The sequence below is a fragment of the Amblyomma maculatum genome, chromosome 1 (genome assembly GCF_055883805.1).
Source record: "Amblyomma maculatum isolate TAMU_Amacu chromosome 1, ASM5588380v1, whole genome shotgun sequence".
Lineage (NCBI taxonomy): Eukaryota > Metazoa > Arthropoda > Arachnida > Ixodida > Ixodidae > Amblyomma > Amblyomma maculatum.
The window spans coordinates 360,880,411-360,895,067 of NC_139344.1; the positions used below are offsets into that span (position 1 = coordinate 360,880,411).

General features: G+C 42.5%; 2 protein-coding genes across 2 annotated transcripts in view; one reads left to right on the forward strand and one right to left on the reverse strand.

Annotated features, from left to right (window-relative positions):
- The window catches only part of DppIII (dipeptidyl peptidase 3), a 61,654-nt gene extending 53,694 nt beyond the window's left edge, over window positions 1-7,960 (reverse strand). Inside the window, exons 1-3 of the mRNA XM_084591572.1 lie at window positions 7,729-7,960; window positions 6,401-6,629; window positions 2,713-2,840 (exon numbers count right to left, since the gene is read on the reverse strand). Coding sequence (XP_084447698.1) covers window positions 2,713-2,840; window positions 6,401-6,629; window positions 7,729-7,800 — 429 coding nt within the window. The 5' untranslated portion in view covers window positions 7,801-7,960. The remainder of the gene's footprint in view (window positions 1-2,712; window positions 2,841-6,400; window positions 6,630-7,728) is intronic.
- A 98-nt stretch (window positions 7,961-8,058) lies between these two features.
- Window positions 8,059-14,657, forward strand: part of VhaAC45 (Vacuolar H[+] ATPase AC45 accessory subunit) — a 30,476-nt gene continuing 23,877 nt past the window's right edge. The window contains exons 1-4 of the mRNA XM_084591580.1: window positions 8,059-8,223; window positions 8,761-8,884; window positions 12,022-12,081; window positions 14,188-14,410. Of these exons, the coding sequence (XP_084447706.1) occupies window positions 8,105-8,223; window positions 8,761-8,884; window positions 12,022-12,081; window positions 14,188-14,410 (526 nt within the window). The 5' untranslated portion in view covers window positions 8,059-8,104. The remainder of the gene's footprint in view (window positions 8,224-8,760; window positions 8,885-12,021; window positions 12,082-14,187; window positions 14,411-14,657) is intronic.

Below are 14,657 nucleotides of genomic sequence, written 5' to 3' on the forward strand. Positions count from 1 at the left end.
TTTTTTTACTGCTGAATCTACAGGCGACAATGGCTTCTTCTGCCCCTTTTATGTAACCTGCATGCCACTGATTTAGCTTTGTCGAGACTGAACCAATTCCCCTTTGTATTTTCTCCACTACTGAGTAAGTATCGGCACTGAAATCAGATATCTATCTCAGTCAAGCCTGAAGAGGAAAAAAAATTAAAAGAGCACTGCGGAATCCACACTGCAGAAATGCCAAAGCCGGACCATTGCCTTACCTCCTTTATGTCAATTGTCTGCATAAATAAAATTCCAAGTTTTGTAATTTACGCTGATGACACCGCTCTATTCTTTAAAGCTACACATGCACAAGATCTTGAAGAACAAGCCATAGACTGTCTGCACTTTCTTTATGAATGGTCTGAAAGCGACTCACTAACTATAAACACCGTTAAAACCAAGGCTGTACTTTTTAAACCTCACAATAAGCTGATTTCTTGTCCACCATGTCCACCAGTATGCCTAAACATTGGTTCATCACTAATTGAAATAGTTCATTCGGTCAAAAGTTTAGGGGTGCTTTTTAATGAAAACATGCCACGGGATGAGCATGCCGAAATGGTCGGGGACAAATTGTAAAGGCTGCTGGTGTTGTGCCTCGAATGTGATATTTATTGCCGCAGCATTCAATATTAAGCAGATGTTGACCAAGGCACTATTATCTTCAGTTCTTAATTCTTATTTTTCACACCAGTTACCAAAATTAAACGGCTGCATCTATTTCAGATGAGAATTTTTGTAGTACTACTATGATTCTCTGCGAACTGAACAACCTAGACCAATCTTTGGGACACTTAGCATCATCCCCGTTCCCCAGCAGCATGCCACCATACTTTTTAGGAGGTACAAGACTAGAATTTTAAACCCAAGCTCATTCATGATGCAGCTGTCCCTTTGAAAAGTGAAAGACCAGAAGTATTCTACTAGTATTCGTTTCATATGAACTATGCCTATAACTAGAGCCAATTACAGTCGTCAAGTGTTGCGCCATCTTCTTCCTTATTTATTAAACAATGTACCAAACTTATGTACACCAAAGCAGTACCAACAATGTTGTGTCACTGTTATGTCTACTTGCTGCTTTTTTTTTTAGTTATTAATATTTTAAGTGTTTCACATGCTGTTTTATGCCGCATTTACATATATGTAACTGCTGCTATTGTAATGTGCAGACTGTTACTGTATATGTAACTAATATTATGAACTGTTCGAGCACACTGCTGTCAACTCTCTGTAGGGCGCGTCGACATCTGTCAAGCCTTCTTTACAGGATTTTCATCGGTGCACCCAACACCTTTGTGGTGTTGAATAAAATTGCATTGAATTGAAAGCAAATTGAGAAAGCGTTCGGCTGGGGATTCGAGGGATGGAGGTTTGATTCCCAGTGGAGACAGGACTTTTTTTATTTTTGTGATGACGTCATCAGGATGATTAACAAGTGACGTATCAGAGCACAGATCCGACGTATATATCTTGCACACAACTCTCATGCATAGGGTTTCACTCCATGCACCTAGAAAGGCTTTCACCTTAAAATGGGCTGGATGACAAATTAGGTCATGATGAAAATACTATTATGGAAGAAATAGATTACACAGTACACTTTATCAGCAGAAAATTAGCATTCAACGAGAGAATCCAATCATTGTAGTGTTCCCATGGCCACCCCACTCCCCAACGCAGTGAGTATATAGTAGACGAAATCAAGCCTCTGTCAGATCACCTCCATTTCAATGGAGAAATTTTGCTGTGGAGAATTCATCATGAAGAAAGAAGCTTTTCCTTCAACCAGGGCAAGTTTACATGTGGCATATCAGATACAAATCAACAATAAGATTACACGCAAAGAACATCTCATGGGCTCTGGAATGTCACTGCACGTTAAGGAACTCCAAGTGTCCAAGATTATTTAGAGCTGTCCCCACCTGCATTCTCAGAGCTTGAGTTAATTTAGGAAGTTAACCCCATCATCTATACAAGCCGTCTATCCTAGCTAATACCTGTGCTAATAGTTAAGTTAAATATTAAGCTGGCAGCCTGGCCAATTTTTATGTGGATTGAGTTCCTGCTATTTAGTATTTTTTGCCGATACATATACTGCAGTGGGAAATGAACCATCTACTGGCATAGAGTGGCAGTTGGGAGATTCAAATAAAAAGTCCACATACTTCTCCCTCACATCTCCACTGAAAGCAAGTGTAGTTAGAATTTTCAATGTCAACATGTGCACATCGCTGAATTACCTTTCATACATGAATGCCATAGAAATTATGTAGTCTTAAGGTAGTAAATAATCAGATGAAGTTTGATGTGCGGATTTTTAATATGTGCTGGGCTAGGATACCCTAAAAGTGCAAGAAAACAACCGGTTCCTGAGCCCAGCATAGGGTAAATGGAGTTGGCATGAAGAGGCCGAGACACTTCGCTCATTTTTGGTTCCCTTAAAATTGGATCACCAACAACCTGCTTGTAGTACACTTCTTTGCTTTATTTTGAACTGGCCTCACATCCATGCTTTGTCACTTTCTGTGGTGCAAGTGGCTGCATGTTCTATGCTCTGGAGAGGTATGGGCCGACTCCCAGTTCAAGGCTTCCATCTAATCACAACTACCATGTCAAACCCTCTAAAAAGGAACCCCTCCTCGCCTTCATCCTTACGAGCAGGTCCAGAGGCAGAGGATCACTCACCCAAAGATCCCCTTCAATGTGCTTCACTTGGGTAATGAAACGGGGCCCACGGATCTCTTTCCTGAGGTACACGGGCAGCATGTGGTTGCGAGTTCGTGGAACGTAGTACGGCAGCGGAGGAGGCTTGGCTGAAAAATAACACACAAAACATCATTAATGGGGAAGCTTCCCACAAAATGTGTCCCTCTCAAAGAGCTTGTCACTTTGCCCAGTTTAACAGCTCCCCACAAACAGTTGCCGACGGCGAACTCCCTTGGTTAGTATGGAGCCACTCAAATATTCAAGTCAGCGAGAATGTGTGTATCAATCCAATATGGACTAACAAGTTCTGTTAGCATGCGCAGACCATCTATTCCATAATATTGGGAGATAAACATTCAGACATACCGTACCAAATTAAAAACACAAACACGCACCGCGCCCTCGCCTACAGCATTGCGTAACGAAATTCACTGCAAATGACATACGCTGGCTGCATTGCATGTTTCTCCTTGAGCACTGTTACTGGTCTGGTTTGGTTTGCGGGGTTTAATATCCCAAAGCCACTCAGGCTATGAGAGATGCCACAGTGGAAAATAATTAAAGCCGATCTAAGAAGTGAATTTTTATTTGACAAGGTTCAAGGTTAAACACGCACACTAATTGTCATCCTGCATGCAAAACCATGCGTGATGACAGAAACACAGTATACCTCTTTGATACAATGTAACTAGGTCCTTGAATAGTGACGGACATTGTTGGCTCATAGCAAAGCACATCGAGTACAACAAAGTTTGAGAAGCCCAAATACTTCTGGCTCTTCGGGTGTTTGACAGTGGCTGAATGCTAACTCCGTCAATGCCCCTGCGTGTAAGCATTTGAGTAAAAGCCTGGTAAGAGCTGCGGGCCAGCAATGGGTTTACCAGTCTGCCCTTTATTGTCCTTCAATGCTGTTTTCTAAATATGAAAAACAGGTGCTAGTGTGTTCCCTCATTTGATATCCCGAGGTGACGGAACACTCAAGAGGCCGCAACCGAGCAATACTGCAGAAACACATCGCTCTGCCAACAAGCAATTATTACATTAATAAGCCTTGCAGGCCAATACCATATATTTACTCGCTCTCAACCCCCCCCCCCCTCCCCCCGGTCTTACCCCCCACAGCCTACTCAAAGTGTTGCATAACTGTGCTGAGAAGTGCAATTGTTAAGATTACCGCAAAAACCCACACAAAATATGAGGTTTTTCCTTTGCCGATTTTAGCAGGTCAGATTTCTGCCGCACATTATATGTGGGCTGAATCAATTCTCAGCCTAAATTCGCAAATTCCAGTTTCGACATTGTTCAGTGCCCCCAGCATCGGGCTTCCGGTGAAAGGAGGTGCTATCGAGCAGTTTTGATTAACTGTTTCGATAGTTTCGGCTTCGACACCATTCCACCACGTTAACCTTGTGACGCACACGCTAGTAGAAGCAAGCCAAGGAAGTAGGCCAAGCACATCTCACACAATGTCGGGACTGTGAAGGCAGCCCTCGGAATTTGTAGAAGGGAAGTAATCATAGCTGCCAAAAACACCAGCTCTACATAAAGCGCTGCTGGACGAAGCGGGTCTCTCCAGCCACGCTGCCCAAACCCTACAGCCGTATCACAGACATTTGACCAGCATTTATAAGCTTATCAGTTGCGCCTTCAAGACAAATGGGACACCGAACATGTTTAGAGGTACCAAAGATTTTTCTGCAGGAAGATGATATGCTGAATGGTGACTGATCACTGAAGCCCCAAATCTAAAAGCATTTTCTAGGTTCCCACACAGCGTGATGCATGGCTGTTTCTTTTTTCTTCATGGCACGAAATTCTCTGGACAAGTGCGCTGGCGCAAGAAGGGGAGCGCAAACCACCACCAGGTGCGCGTGAAGGTGCATACCCCTAGCGCGGGATGGCGACGGACACACAAACACGCAGGGTGCGGACACCTTCCGGGGCGACCGCAAAATACAATGTGAATATATGCTTTCGGTGAGCTTTTCTCATTCGTATTATAAGCAAATGAAAACTTATTTTTTGTTTGTTTTTGTTACCCCCAAATTACACCTCATATCATATGCAGGTATGTACTATATGCGGGCCTTGACAGCATGTAGCCTGATGCAAGTAATCGGCACCAAATTCATGCACTGTTGGTGACATTACTATGCCCTTCAACACAGGAAGGCACAGGGACAGACTCATTACGGTGCATGCTGTAATACTTTACAACCACAATTTCGTGAGCAGCTTCTTATTGGGTACAACACAGCCCTTTCGATAACGGACAGAGGACCAAGATGCACATCGGCAGGTGCTGTACTCGCAAGTATTCTTTATTTAGGAAAAAAATTACTAGGGACTTTAGCGACTAAAGTAGTGAAAGGCGAAAGCCTGTGTGCCGCATTCTGCTACGCAACTGGTGCTAATTAGTAATTAGTCATTAATTATTCAAATAGATGGACAAATAATTACTCAATTGATTAATCATTAATTGGCTAATTGATTAGTCATCAATTAGTAATTAATTATTAGTTCATTAATCAGTCATTGATTAGTCATTTGTCATTGACATATGGCCATATGAGGCACGTATTCGTGCATACTGTGGTGGTGCTCTGTGATTGGTTCAGACGTGTATTATGTCATCCCGCCTGGACCAATCAGAGCCGCCGCAAAAATGGGACACATTTTGTCCGTGGCAGCATGAGCCATTAAAGGCTTTCGCCTTAAAACACATCTATAGCTGTCTGCTTGGCCCATAACTCCTTCAGAACCGGTACCAGGACAGCTGTGAAATCACAAAAACCATTGAAAAAAGCCAATACGAGCACATCAAGTATTACCAAGAAATGAGATTTCTTTGCATACTATCAGCATTGACGGTTGACCAATACATTACTCTTGCTTTTTTGCATATGGTACGTTTCAATTAACTCGTTTTATTTTTGTGATGTAATAGAAAGCACGTGTGCGCAACTAATGGTCTGCACATTTTTTTGTTTTTCTCCAGTGCGTTCTTGGTCTTCTTGGCCACCTTGTGCTCTGTTCTACCCAATATGAATCGCTGCCAATTAGCCCAAATGACAATCCTGCACAGCTTCTTTTTAACCTCCCCTTTTTGCTAATTCAGTCAATGTAAAAAAATCTGTGACTTGTGTTTCCCTGGTTCAATGAGAGGATACTGGTTCCCAATGTGGAAGTTCCAGTGCTACAGGGCATAGTGGTTAATTAAATCTGTCTGCTGTAATGACTCGTTTCAATTCAATTCTTTGCTCACTGCAAAGTGGCAGAGTATCCAAGACAGCACAGCTGAGGGCCCAGTAGGATCGGTTATCACCGACATGCCAACGACAAGCCAACTAAACAACATTCAAAGCGAACTAACTAGCAATATAGGCACTTGTTGATGCGCCTCGCAGAAGCTTGCACGTCTCATGTGAAGCTATTTCGTCACACCAACGTTCACGTCACAAGGTTTGTGAGTTAGTTGCCAAGCTGTATGACTGTTCCAAGCGATGGTCAGAATCAATGCTTCACACTATTTCCAGTAGCTATAACTAAAAACCCCTTTAACGAAAGCAAGCTCTTAAACAGGTTCACTTTCCATGTGGCCATTCCAATGCATACACTCCCTCAAAACGATGCGAGCCGGAAACTGAAACCTGTGAGAAGCACTCACGAGCTGGTGGCTGCCAGCCAGACGGTGCCCGGCCCTCGTGTTTGGGTGGTTCGGGCACCGTCTTCATAGGGAGTAAGTACTCAACGTAGTGCCATCGCCCCGGCACTTCTTCCACTTTGGTGTACTTGTCCGAGGCCTCGGATGCCCACCGGTCCTTGTTGGCCTCATGGTCAGCAGGTGGTGTGGGCAGATACTTCTCCGCCGACAGGTTTGTACTGTTACTGTCCAACTGTGAAAAGACAGGCAAAGAATAACGAGCATGTCTGGTGCAAGGCGTGAAATGAAATGATCATGAAGGAGCAAAAGATTTGAGCAATACAGTGCTCTATATAATTCTCTCTAGACAACTACTTTAATGCCTTAAAACTGCCTGGAGACTTATGTCATGCAGAAATTATAGCACTGGAGCCCAGAACTGGTAAACTAGAACACCAGCCAAATCATAGTTGAAATACATGCCCACGGGTGTGCAACCAAACATGTGCTTTAGTCACTGCATATAACAGAACGAATCAACCATGATTGACATCTTAGTCGTTTAGTTTTGAAAAGACAAAGCTATACTTGTGCCTTGTCTTGCTGCGCTGCACCCGCAGCATGCAGCAATGTGCCGAGCGAGTATTTCGTCAATGCGATAACGGGATGGATAGGAATTGACGAATCGCCCCCATTTTCTTATGAAAATTATAACAGCAATTAAATGCGCTGATAAATCACAATAACAAATTAACCAAGAAGCTCAAAAACGTCTAGCAGATTAACTCGCCCTTTCACGCAGGAAAATCATCCAGCCGACAGGAGAAAGAAAGCTTGAAACCATTGTGCTTGCGAAATCGCCAAGGTTCAGGCCATTCACACCAAATTTGGTGCCAGAAAAACCTGTCAAAGAATTTTGGCGTTTCTGCGTCCTGCAAAGGGTTGCTCGGAAGATATTGATTTTAGGACAACGACCTGAAAAGGCGTCTGCAATGTGGTCAGTGAGCTTATGTTCTTTCAGCTGGCACTCTGCGCCGTTTCGTCTATCCGTCTCAACAACACGCACCCTCACAAGGAAGTAAACAAGTGTGACGCAGATTGTAGTATGGTTGATAACTCCAAATACTATATTTTGCATCTAATGTTGAGACGATGAGACAATCTCGACATTGAGTAGTGCAGTAGAATCTTCCTTTCCTCATTTGACTACGTTTTCAAGCTTTCGTTCACTCCCCCCTTTCCTTTTTTTTTTTTTATATAGTTTTCCGTTCTTTAGTGTTTCAGGGCACTTGCATGAGCCAGCAGAAGAGATACGAGCTGTGTAGATCCACGATCATGGAGTTTCTACTCACCCGACATATGAACAGTGCAGGTGTCCTTGATTTTAAGCTTCGACCTAACCTGCATATCCTCTGCAGCGACATGCTTACTCTGCAGGCAACAAGCGCCACGGGCAGTTCACGAGGTCCAACAAGTAAGTCCAAGGCTTTACACCTCCAAAATAGACTCCAAACAGACTAAGATAAACTACGCGCACATGGTCAACGCGCCCTTCCTCACGTACTCACGATACTTCTACCACGTGATCACCTTCACTCCTTCTGTAGCTATGATGCGAAACAATCTTGCTTATGGGCAGAGTTTGTAGAATGCACAGCGCCATAACGGCAAGTGGTTACATAGTACGTCCAGAGCGCCGAGCTGCTGCAGTCATATGATCACGCAGTCATGGCGGCGGTCCGCTTCTGCCGGCAGTTTACAGTTTTAGTTTTAACAGCATTTAATATTTATTCGCCTGTGCTTACTGCGAATGTTGAAGTTCCAGCTTACATTTGGGGATCCGAAAGGCAAGCCTGTTTTGTTTTGCTGTCGCTTCACTGCCATGCGAAGCATCAGTCGTGTTCCGTGGCGGGGGTGTGCCGCAATCTGGTAGTCACATGAATCGATGGGCACTGGGTTCGCTTTGCTAGTTAGCCTGCTAAAACGTTTATCTGTGTTGTAACTGTTCACACAGCATAGTTAGAGGTTACTGTGAAGAAATTGGTTTCGTTTCGTTGTTCTAATGGGCGTTTGGTGCTCGAACTCCTTTCTAATGATAGAACATGTATATCAGTGCAACTAGCAACATTTATTACTTGCTATTTTTTGAAGTGAATATACAATAAGCGTGGTGTTCGTTGAGGGTATATGCTGGAGGAGCGTTCCATAGTGTCAGTTCTGTCTTTAATGAGAGCTAGGAACGCGTAATATACAGTTGGTGTTAAGACCATCGACAACCATTCGGGGTGGCTTTGCAAGTTTGCGTATGCCACCTCATTTGCAACTCTCCCACCTGTTATTAACCTCAAGTGCAATTGCTGAAAACGTGTGACTGACAATTTCAGTGGATTGAAAAAGATCCCTCAAGTCAGCTCATTTGACAAGGTCGAGCCGTCAACCTTTGGGAATTCAGTGGCCAAATTGGTTGCCCAAGAAAATGCTGTGGTTGTTGCATTTGTTCAAGATAAGGTGGGTAGTCGCTTCTAGACCTGATGCTTTTGACAGATGTTTGTTGGTTTGATGAGTAATATTTCTGTTCTTGTTCACTTCAGGCAAGTGGACAACTGACGGGTGGGATATTTTACCTTTAACAAATATAATCAATTTTATTTCTCTTCAGTAGTAAAAAAAAGACAAGGGGGACATGTATACCCCTGTCACAAGTCCTTTTACTCCTCATTGATTCAATGCTTATTAAACTCTGTGCAGATTAGAGGTTGTCAGATGGCCACATTGAAGTGTAGTCAGATAGGATCCTGCTTGGCTTGATCATGATTCCCCAAGCTTGCTTGAGGTTTTCAAGCATAATTGAAAGTGGGCCTGCACTCTTGCCCACACTGAGCCTTCAAAAGAAAGCTTACGTTAATGAAATAAAAATGCAAATTCAAACTTAAAATTCACTTAGTCATGATAGAATACTTTAATGCAACTGTTTCGGCTGCATCTTCACATACGACCGATAAAAGTAGGTAGATAAGCAAAAAAAGTTTGATGAATTGCCACTTTCACAGTGCAAACCAGCACCACCCAACATACATGAGGGCAAAGTCTTGGTGAGCATTAAAAATTCCCATGTAGCATCAGACATTTTGATCGTGATTGAAAGCCTTGATGCGCATTGAGTTTGATATGACTGAAAATGCCTGTATGACGAGCATTAAGCACTGCCTGTAAGTCTATGACACGACAGCATTAATGGTTTCCATCTTTGAATCTCCTTGTGTATCCTCTTTTGCACACATGCACTTTTTACTAGCTTAATTACTAATCCCTTTATGCCTCTTATCCTCTCCTACTCATTAGCTTACAGTTATCATAAGCCACAACATTAAGCAAAATACCACCCAACATATAGATATAAAGCCTTACCTTAACCGAGCTGTTCTTGTGTCGCTTTGGAATAGTGGGTCATGTTCAAGATCCAATGGCCCTAAGAGGTTGGATTTCCACCTTAAAGAAGCTGCTCAAGTTGGCAGCTCCTACCAACTTGACCGTATCATCTGGGCTCGTGACATCACACTTCCATTAACCAATCGGGGGGCCTGCCATGTCACTTGCCAGAGGCATGCGATTTTCGCTCGCAGCAGCGACAACACTGCTGGTGTTGAACATTCCACTGAATGAGGGCCCTTAATTATCAGAGTAAAACATAAAACATGAATGTAAACAGTCTCCGCTCGTAGCCTTATCGGCTAGACTTGGGCTCGTGCAAGACCTTCCTGAGAGCTCAACTTTTCTTGCACCCGTAGTTGACAGTTTTCAGATATGGTGTGTTCAAGTGGCGTTATTTTTCAGCAGTTAGTTTATACCTGACCTAACCTGGCTTGCGTGGATGTTTTTCACAGCAGGCATGAAAATAGCTTTTGTATCCAAATAATAAAATTTGTTTAGTAGCTGGCAAGCTATTTGTACTTTGCTAGACGTGTTATAGATGGCCTGCACATTGTTGATAATATGCAAGTTTGAAATAGCGAAATGGTGTGTATTAAACATCAATTGCATTTCATAAGAAGCACGAATACTCAAAATGTTTTAAACAAGTTAACCACATTGTGAGTACTTCTAGATATATATATAAAAAGGGCTCCTGATTTAGTAAGTCACAATTCTCCAAGCTAAAATGCTGAATGTACGAGAGATATCGTACTAGCCTTGGTTAACTATCATTTTGGAAGCAGCGGGTTGTTTTGTGCACCTCATGCTAAAGGTGCTTGACTGTAGTGCAAAGATACGTGCACATTATGTGAGTCATATATCTGAGGAGTGTAAATTTTTTTTTTGTTCTAAGTTTTATATTTTTTGCCTGTTTTAATGACTCTCTTAAAGGAGCATAGACACCAAATTTTGGTTGCATTATTCTTCTTGGTAATGGTGCATGGATCGTCTGTGGTTTTTGCCTATGACCACTAAATAATTTATAATCCAAATCTTTTTGTTTTCTTCACCTGTTTCGCAGTTTTGGTTTCTACAAACAAACGGTGGCTATGACTTCGAAGTTAAATCTAGGTCATGTGAGGTATGAAAAATTGAGACATAATTGGGGCTGCTTCACATGTTGTGATTTCTGTTCTTAAGACAGGCTGGCTTTAGCGATGCAGTAAATTGAAAGATTGAAGGGTCAATTATATCAAAGTTCTTTCATCTCTCACTTGATCTGGACTTAACCTTGCAGTCGTACTATCACTAAGCTGTTGAAACCGAAATTATTTACCGGCCGTAGGCAAATAGCTTTTGGGGATCCATGAATAGTAATGTCTGATGTATAGTTTCAAAGAATAGAATATGCAACCAAAGGTTATTCATATTCCTTTAACGTTGGGGTTGCTTTGTTTTGTTTCATCGTTTAGTTTCGCTGGTATGCAGTTTCCTTGTCAGCATTGTCGCTAGCTTAAATTTCTTGAACCTGCAACATTTATTAGTGTCTGCTGTGTTCATTTATTTCACATGGAAATTCTCTTTGAGCAATTTTTTTGCAGCTGCTTTTTAGAAAAGCATTCTGTAAACATATGCCTACTCCTTCTTTGTTCTCATTGTTTTTGTAAGCTCGCATTTTGTTTTTGATAAATGAACTTTTGTTTCAGTTTGAAAGGGAAGAGATATCACTGTACAAGTTGGTCCCCTATGTACTTGCCTAACTGATGTATACCACACATTGACCTGGAGAAACTTGACCCTTGTAGAAGTGAGCATGGCTGTCATGAGAATATAAAAGTAATGTTTTTTTTTTATCCATGCTGAATTTACATGTGGTATTATTGACTGCTTACTGTATTGCTTGGCCTTCACTCTAGACCTATCACTAGACCAATCACTCATAGTGATTACATACAAGTCTTACAGCTGAAAAGCACTGTTTTGTTCGCAGTCCTCAGATTTTTATGGCGGAAGAGTTGGTCTTTGTGTAGTTAAATTGGAAACTTCTGGCTGGATTGCGCACATCAGGAGCCTTCGTTTCACTTTAATTGCTTAAGGCGCGGGCAGCCAGTGCTTTTTTCTAACTCCTCACTACCTTTGCTCGTGCCATTTACTAACAGTCTCTTTAACTACTGCAACTCTTTTTAATTTCCCTTTATTTCCTTTTTTTCCCCAATTCCTCTTGCCTCCAGCTTAGCGCGGAAGATCTATCAAGGGCTTCTGGTGACGACAGAAGCTACAAATATCTGAAGGTAAGCCAGTTTATCAGTCTACAAAAACGAGTATATTTTTCTATTTAGCGTGTAAATGGCAAGCAGTCGCAGTACTAACTGTTTGACAGTTTTCTTGTGTATGATGTGGTGAAAAATGACAGTGCAACAAAACCACATGTGTGTGCCAGTTATATTTCTACCAGGTCACTTCTCTAGGACCTTTTTCCTGTCTGCGCCTATTCCCATCGATAGCCCGCTATCGATGGTTTCACAATTTGAATTTTTCCGCTTTCAAAGCGTTCCTTAACAAATGGCATCATCCAGTGAGAAATAGGAGCCCTTCTGTCAGTTTCGCTTTTTTTTCCGCCTTGCTGGGCCGTCCAGATGGTCTCCGAATCAGGTGATTGGTACTTCTTGTTTATCATGGCGTCTACATCGCGCGCACCTGCTGTGCGGGAAACGGTGCATTTCCGTGGAAGTTGACGCATCGGAGAGCTTGTTATTGGATGCGAACAGCAGCAGTGATGACTCAGAAGACGAATTCAACTCTTCAGATTTTGACACTGAAACTACATCAAACCGACCCGGAAAGTCTACAGCCATGCCTCGATAACTTTCGTTTTCACCCCCGAAAAGTTCCGCTTTTGATGCGCGCAAAAGATCACTGTTTTGAAGGTCACGACTGTTGTCTGCAGGATGACGTCTTTTTGGCAGTATTGCCTCCGGCAGCGCAGGGAGTTGTTTTCCCACTAGAGGACAGCCAGGGGTCGACTTCGGCTACTGTTTTTTTTCCGAACTTAGCGAATACTGTACACAGAAAGCTAGAATTTTCTCCAGTGTTGCATTGGTCCCTGTTGTTAAAAAAAAAAATGTATATTTTTGCATTTTTTTTATTTGTGTCAGGAAACTGATGCTTTTTTGTTTTTTTTTAACTAAAATTTTTTGTTGATATTTTTTTTCATCACTTACTCAATAAAGTTGTTGATTGTCACTAATGGCATTGTGAAGAGAAATTTCTCCTCTACAATTTGGTACTAGACACTTCTGTACCAAGCAAGTTTTGTTAAAGGAAAATATTGACACCACCCAAAAACCACTTTTCCCACGGACAGGAAGGTGTGAAAACACTTTTCATGGCATCAATACTTTTAGAGATGCTTTTTAAGCAGTTTAACAGCATTTTTGGCATTGCTGGTGGTAGCAAGAAAGGTCAGCGTCAATCTTTCTGTGATCTTATATTGATTGATCTTCTGAACTTTTTTTAGAACCCATACAAGTGGCTACTGTTGTGTTATGAAAGCAGATTTTATTGCATTTCCTGATCAAATTTAGCATTAATAATCTGAGTGCAGATGCTCGAAAGGATAAACATTGTGTCCATTTTCAACCATTTTAAGACTCTTGTCTCCCCTTAATTAACTCTTCGGCTGTTAACTTTAGGAATTGTTGCTGCAAGTCTTCAACTAATTTTATTTTCCAGCTGATTGCACATGTATCAAAACCTGATAGTTTGCAACTTAGATGCAGTTTCCTTTAAAGGCCGCGGGCGCCGCCGCTATTCTACACATAGGCACAGCCGGTCCCGAGGGAGAGCGCGCAAAGGGAAGCGCGCTCTCCCTTGAGGCCAGCCGTGACCTAGGGTGCCTTCAAAACCGCTGTTTTTTTATATATGAGGCCTAAGGAAATTTTGAAACTGTTAGTATTAAAGAGCTCTGCTGAGGCTGGCATCAGTGCACTTTTAATTTTCAGTAACCATTAGACGTTTTTACCTGCCATTAATACTGATAACAGCCTTTCACTATTGTAAATTGTATGATATGATTGAGCTTTTTGTTGGGAATTATTTTTTTATGCTCATTATCATCAGCAGCTACATTTTTGAGCCTCTTCACTTGCCAGGGAATTTGACCTGAAATAATCAGGAAAAACCTGGAAAAGTCAGATTTTGAAAATAGGGGTTTGCTAGACCCCCTGAACATTCTTGGTGAATTGTTTTAGTGTACTGCGTGTGATGGGTGACTGTAATGTACTGACAAATTCTGGGCGCTTTCCTTCAGTATGAAAGCGGAGACCTCTTTATAGAGGGAATGCTTTTACCATGAGCTTCGGCATGCAACACATCTCAGTATTTCTCTTTCTCTGCAGGATGCCTTTGGCAAGGAACATGTGTTGGTGCTTCCCTCTGTCGAAAATCCGGTGGATGCGCTGACGTCGCACGGCGGCCTCCGGGTGACCCGTCTAAACATTCCCGATGTCGGGGCTGTGCAGTCGGCTCTGGACGGGCTGCACGATGGCAGTCAGGTGCTGCTAGTAGACCTGCCTCGCACCATTGGCGTCGAGAGTCGGTTTTCCGCTCTCCAGCAGGCTGGTGCGTGGGCCATTTCTCTCCCTCTTTCCATACTCAGACAGCTCCGACTATTGGCCCAATTGGAAGTGTGTTGGAAATCCACTGACCCTTTGTAGGACCGGACATTACCGACATAGTGCCACTGTTGGGGCATGATTAGTACTGCCTGGGTACTGTGCCTATCAACTGTCGTTATCAGGATGCAAACCCAATTTCGAATGCTTCCACACTTCTTCTTTCAACATGCTATGCCATTTGCTATGAAGCA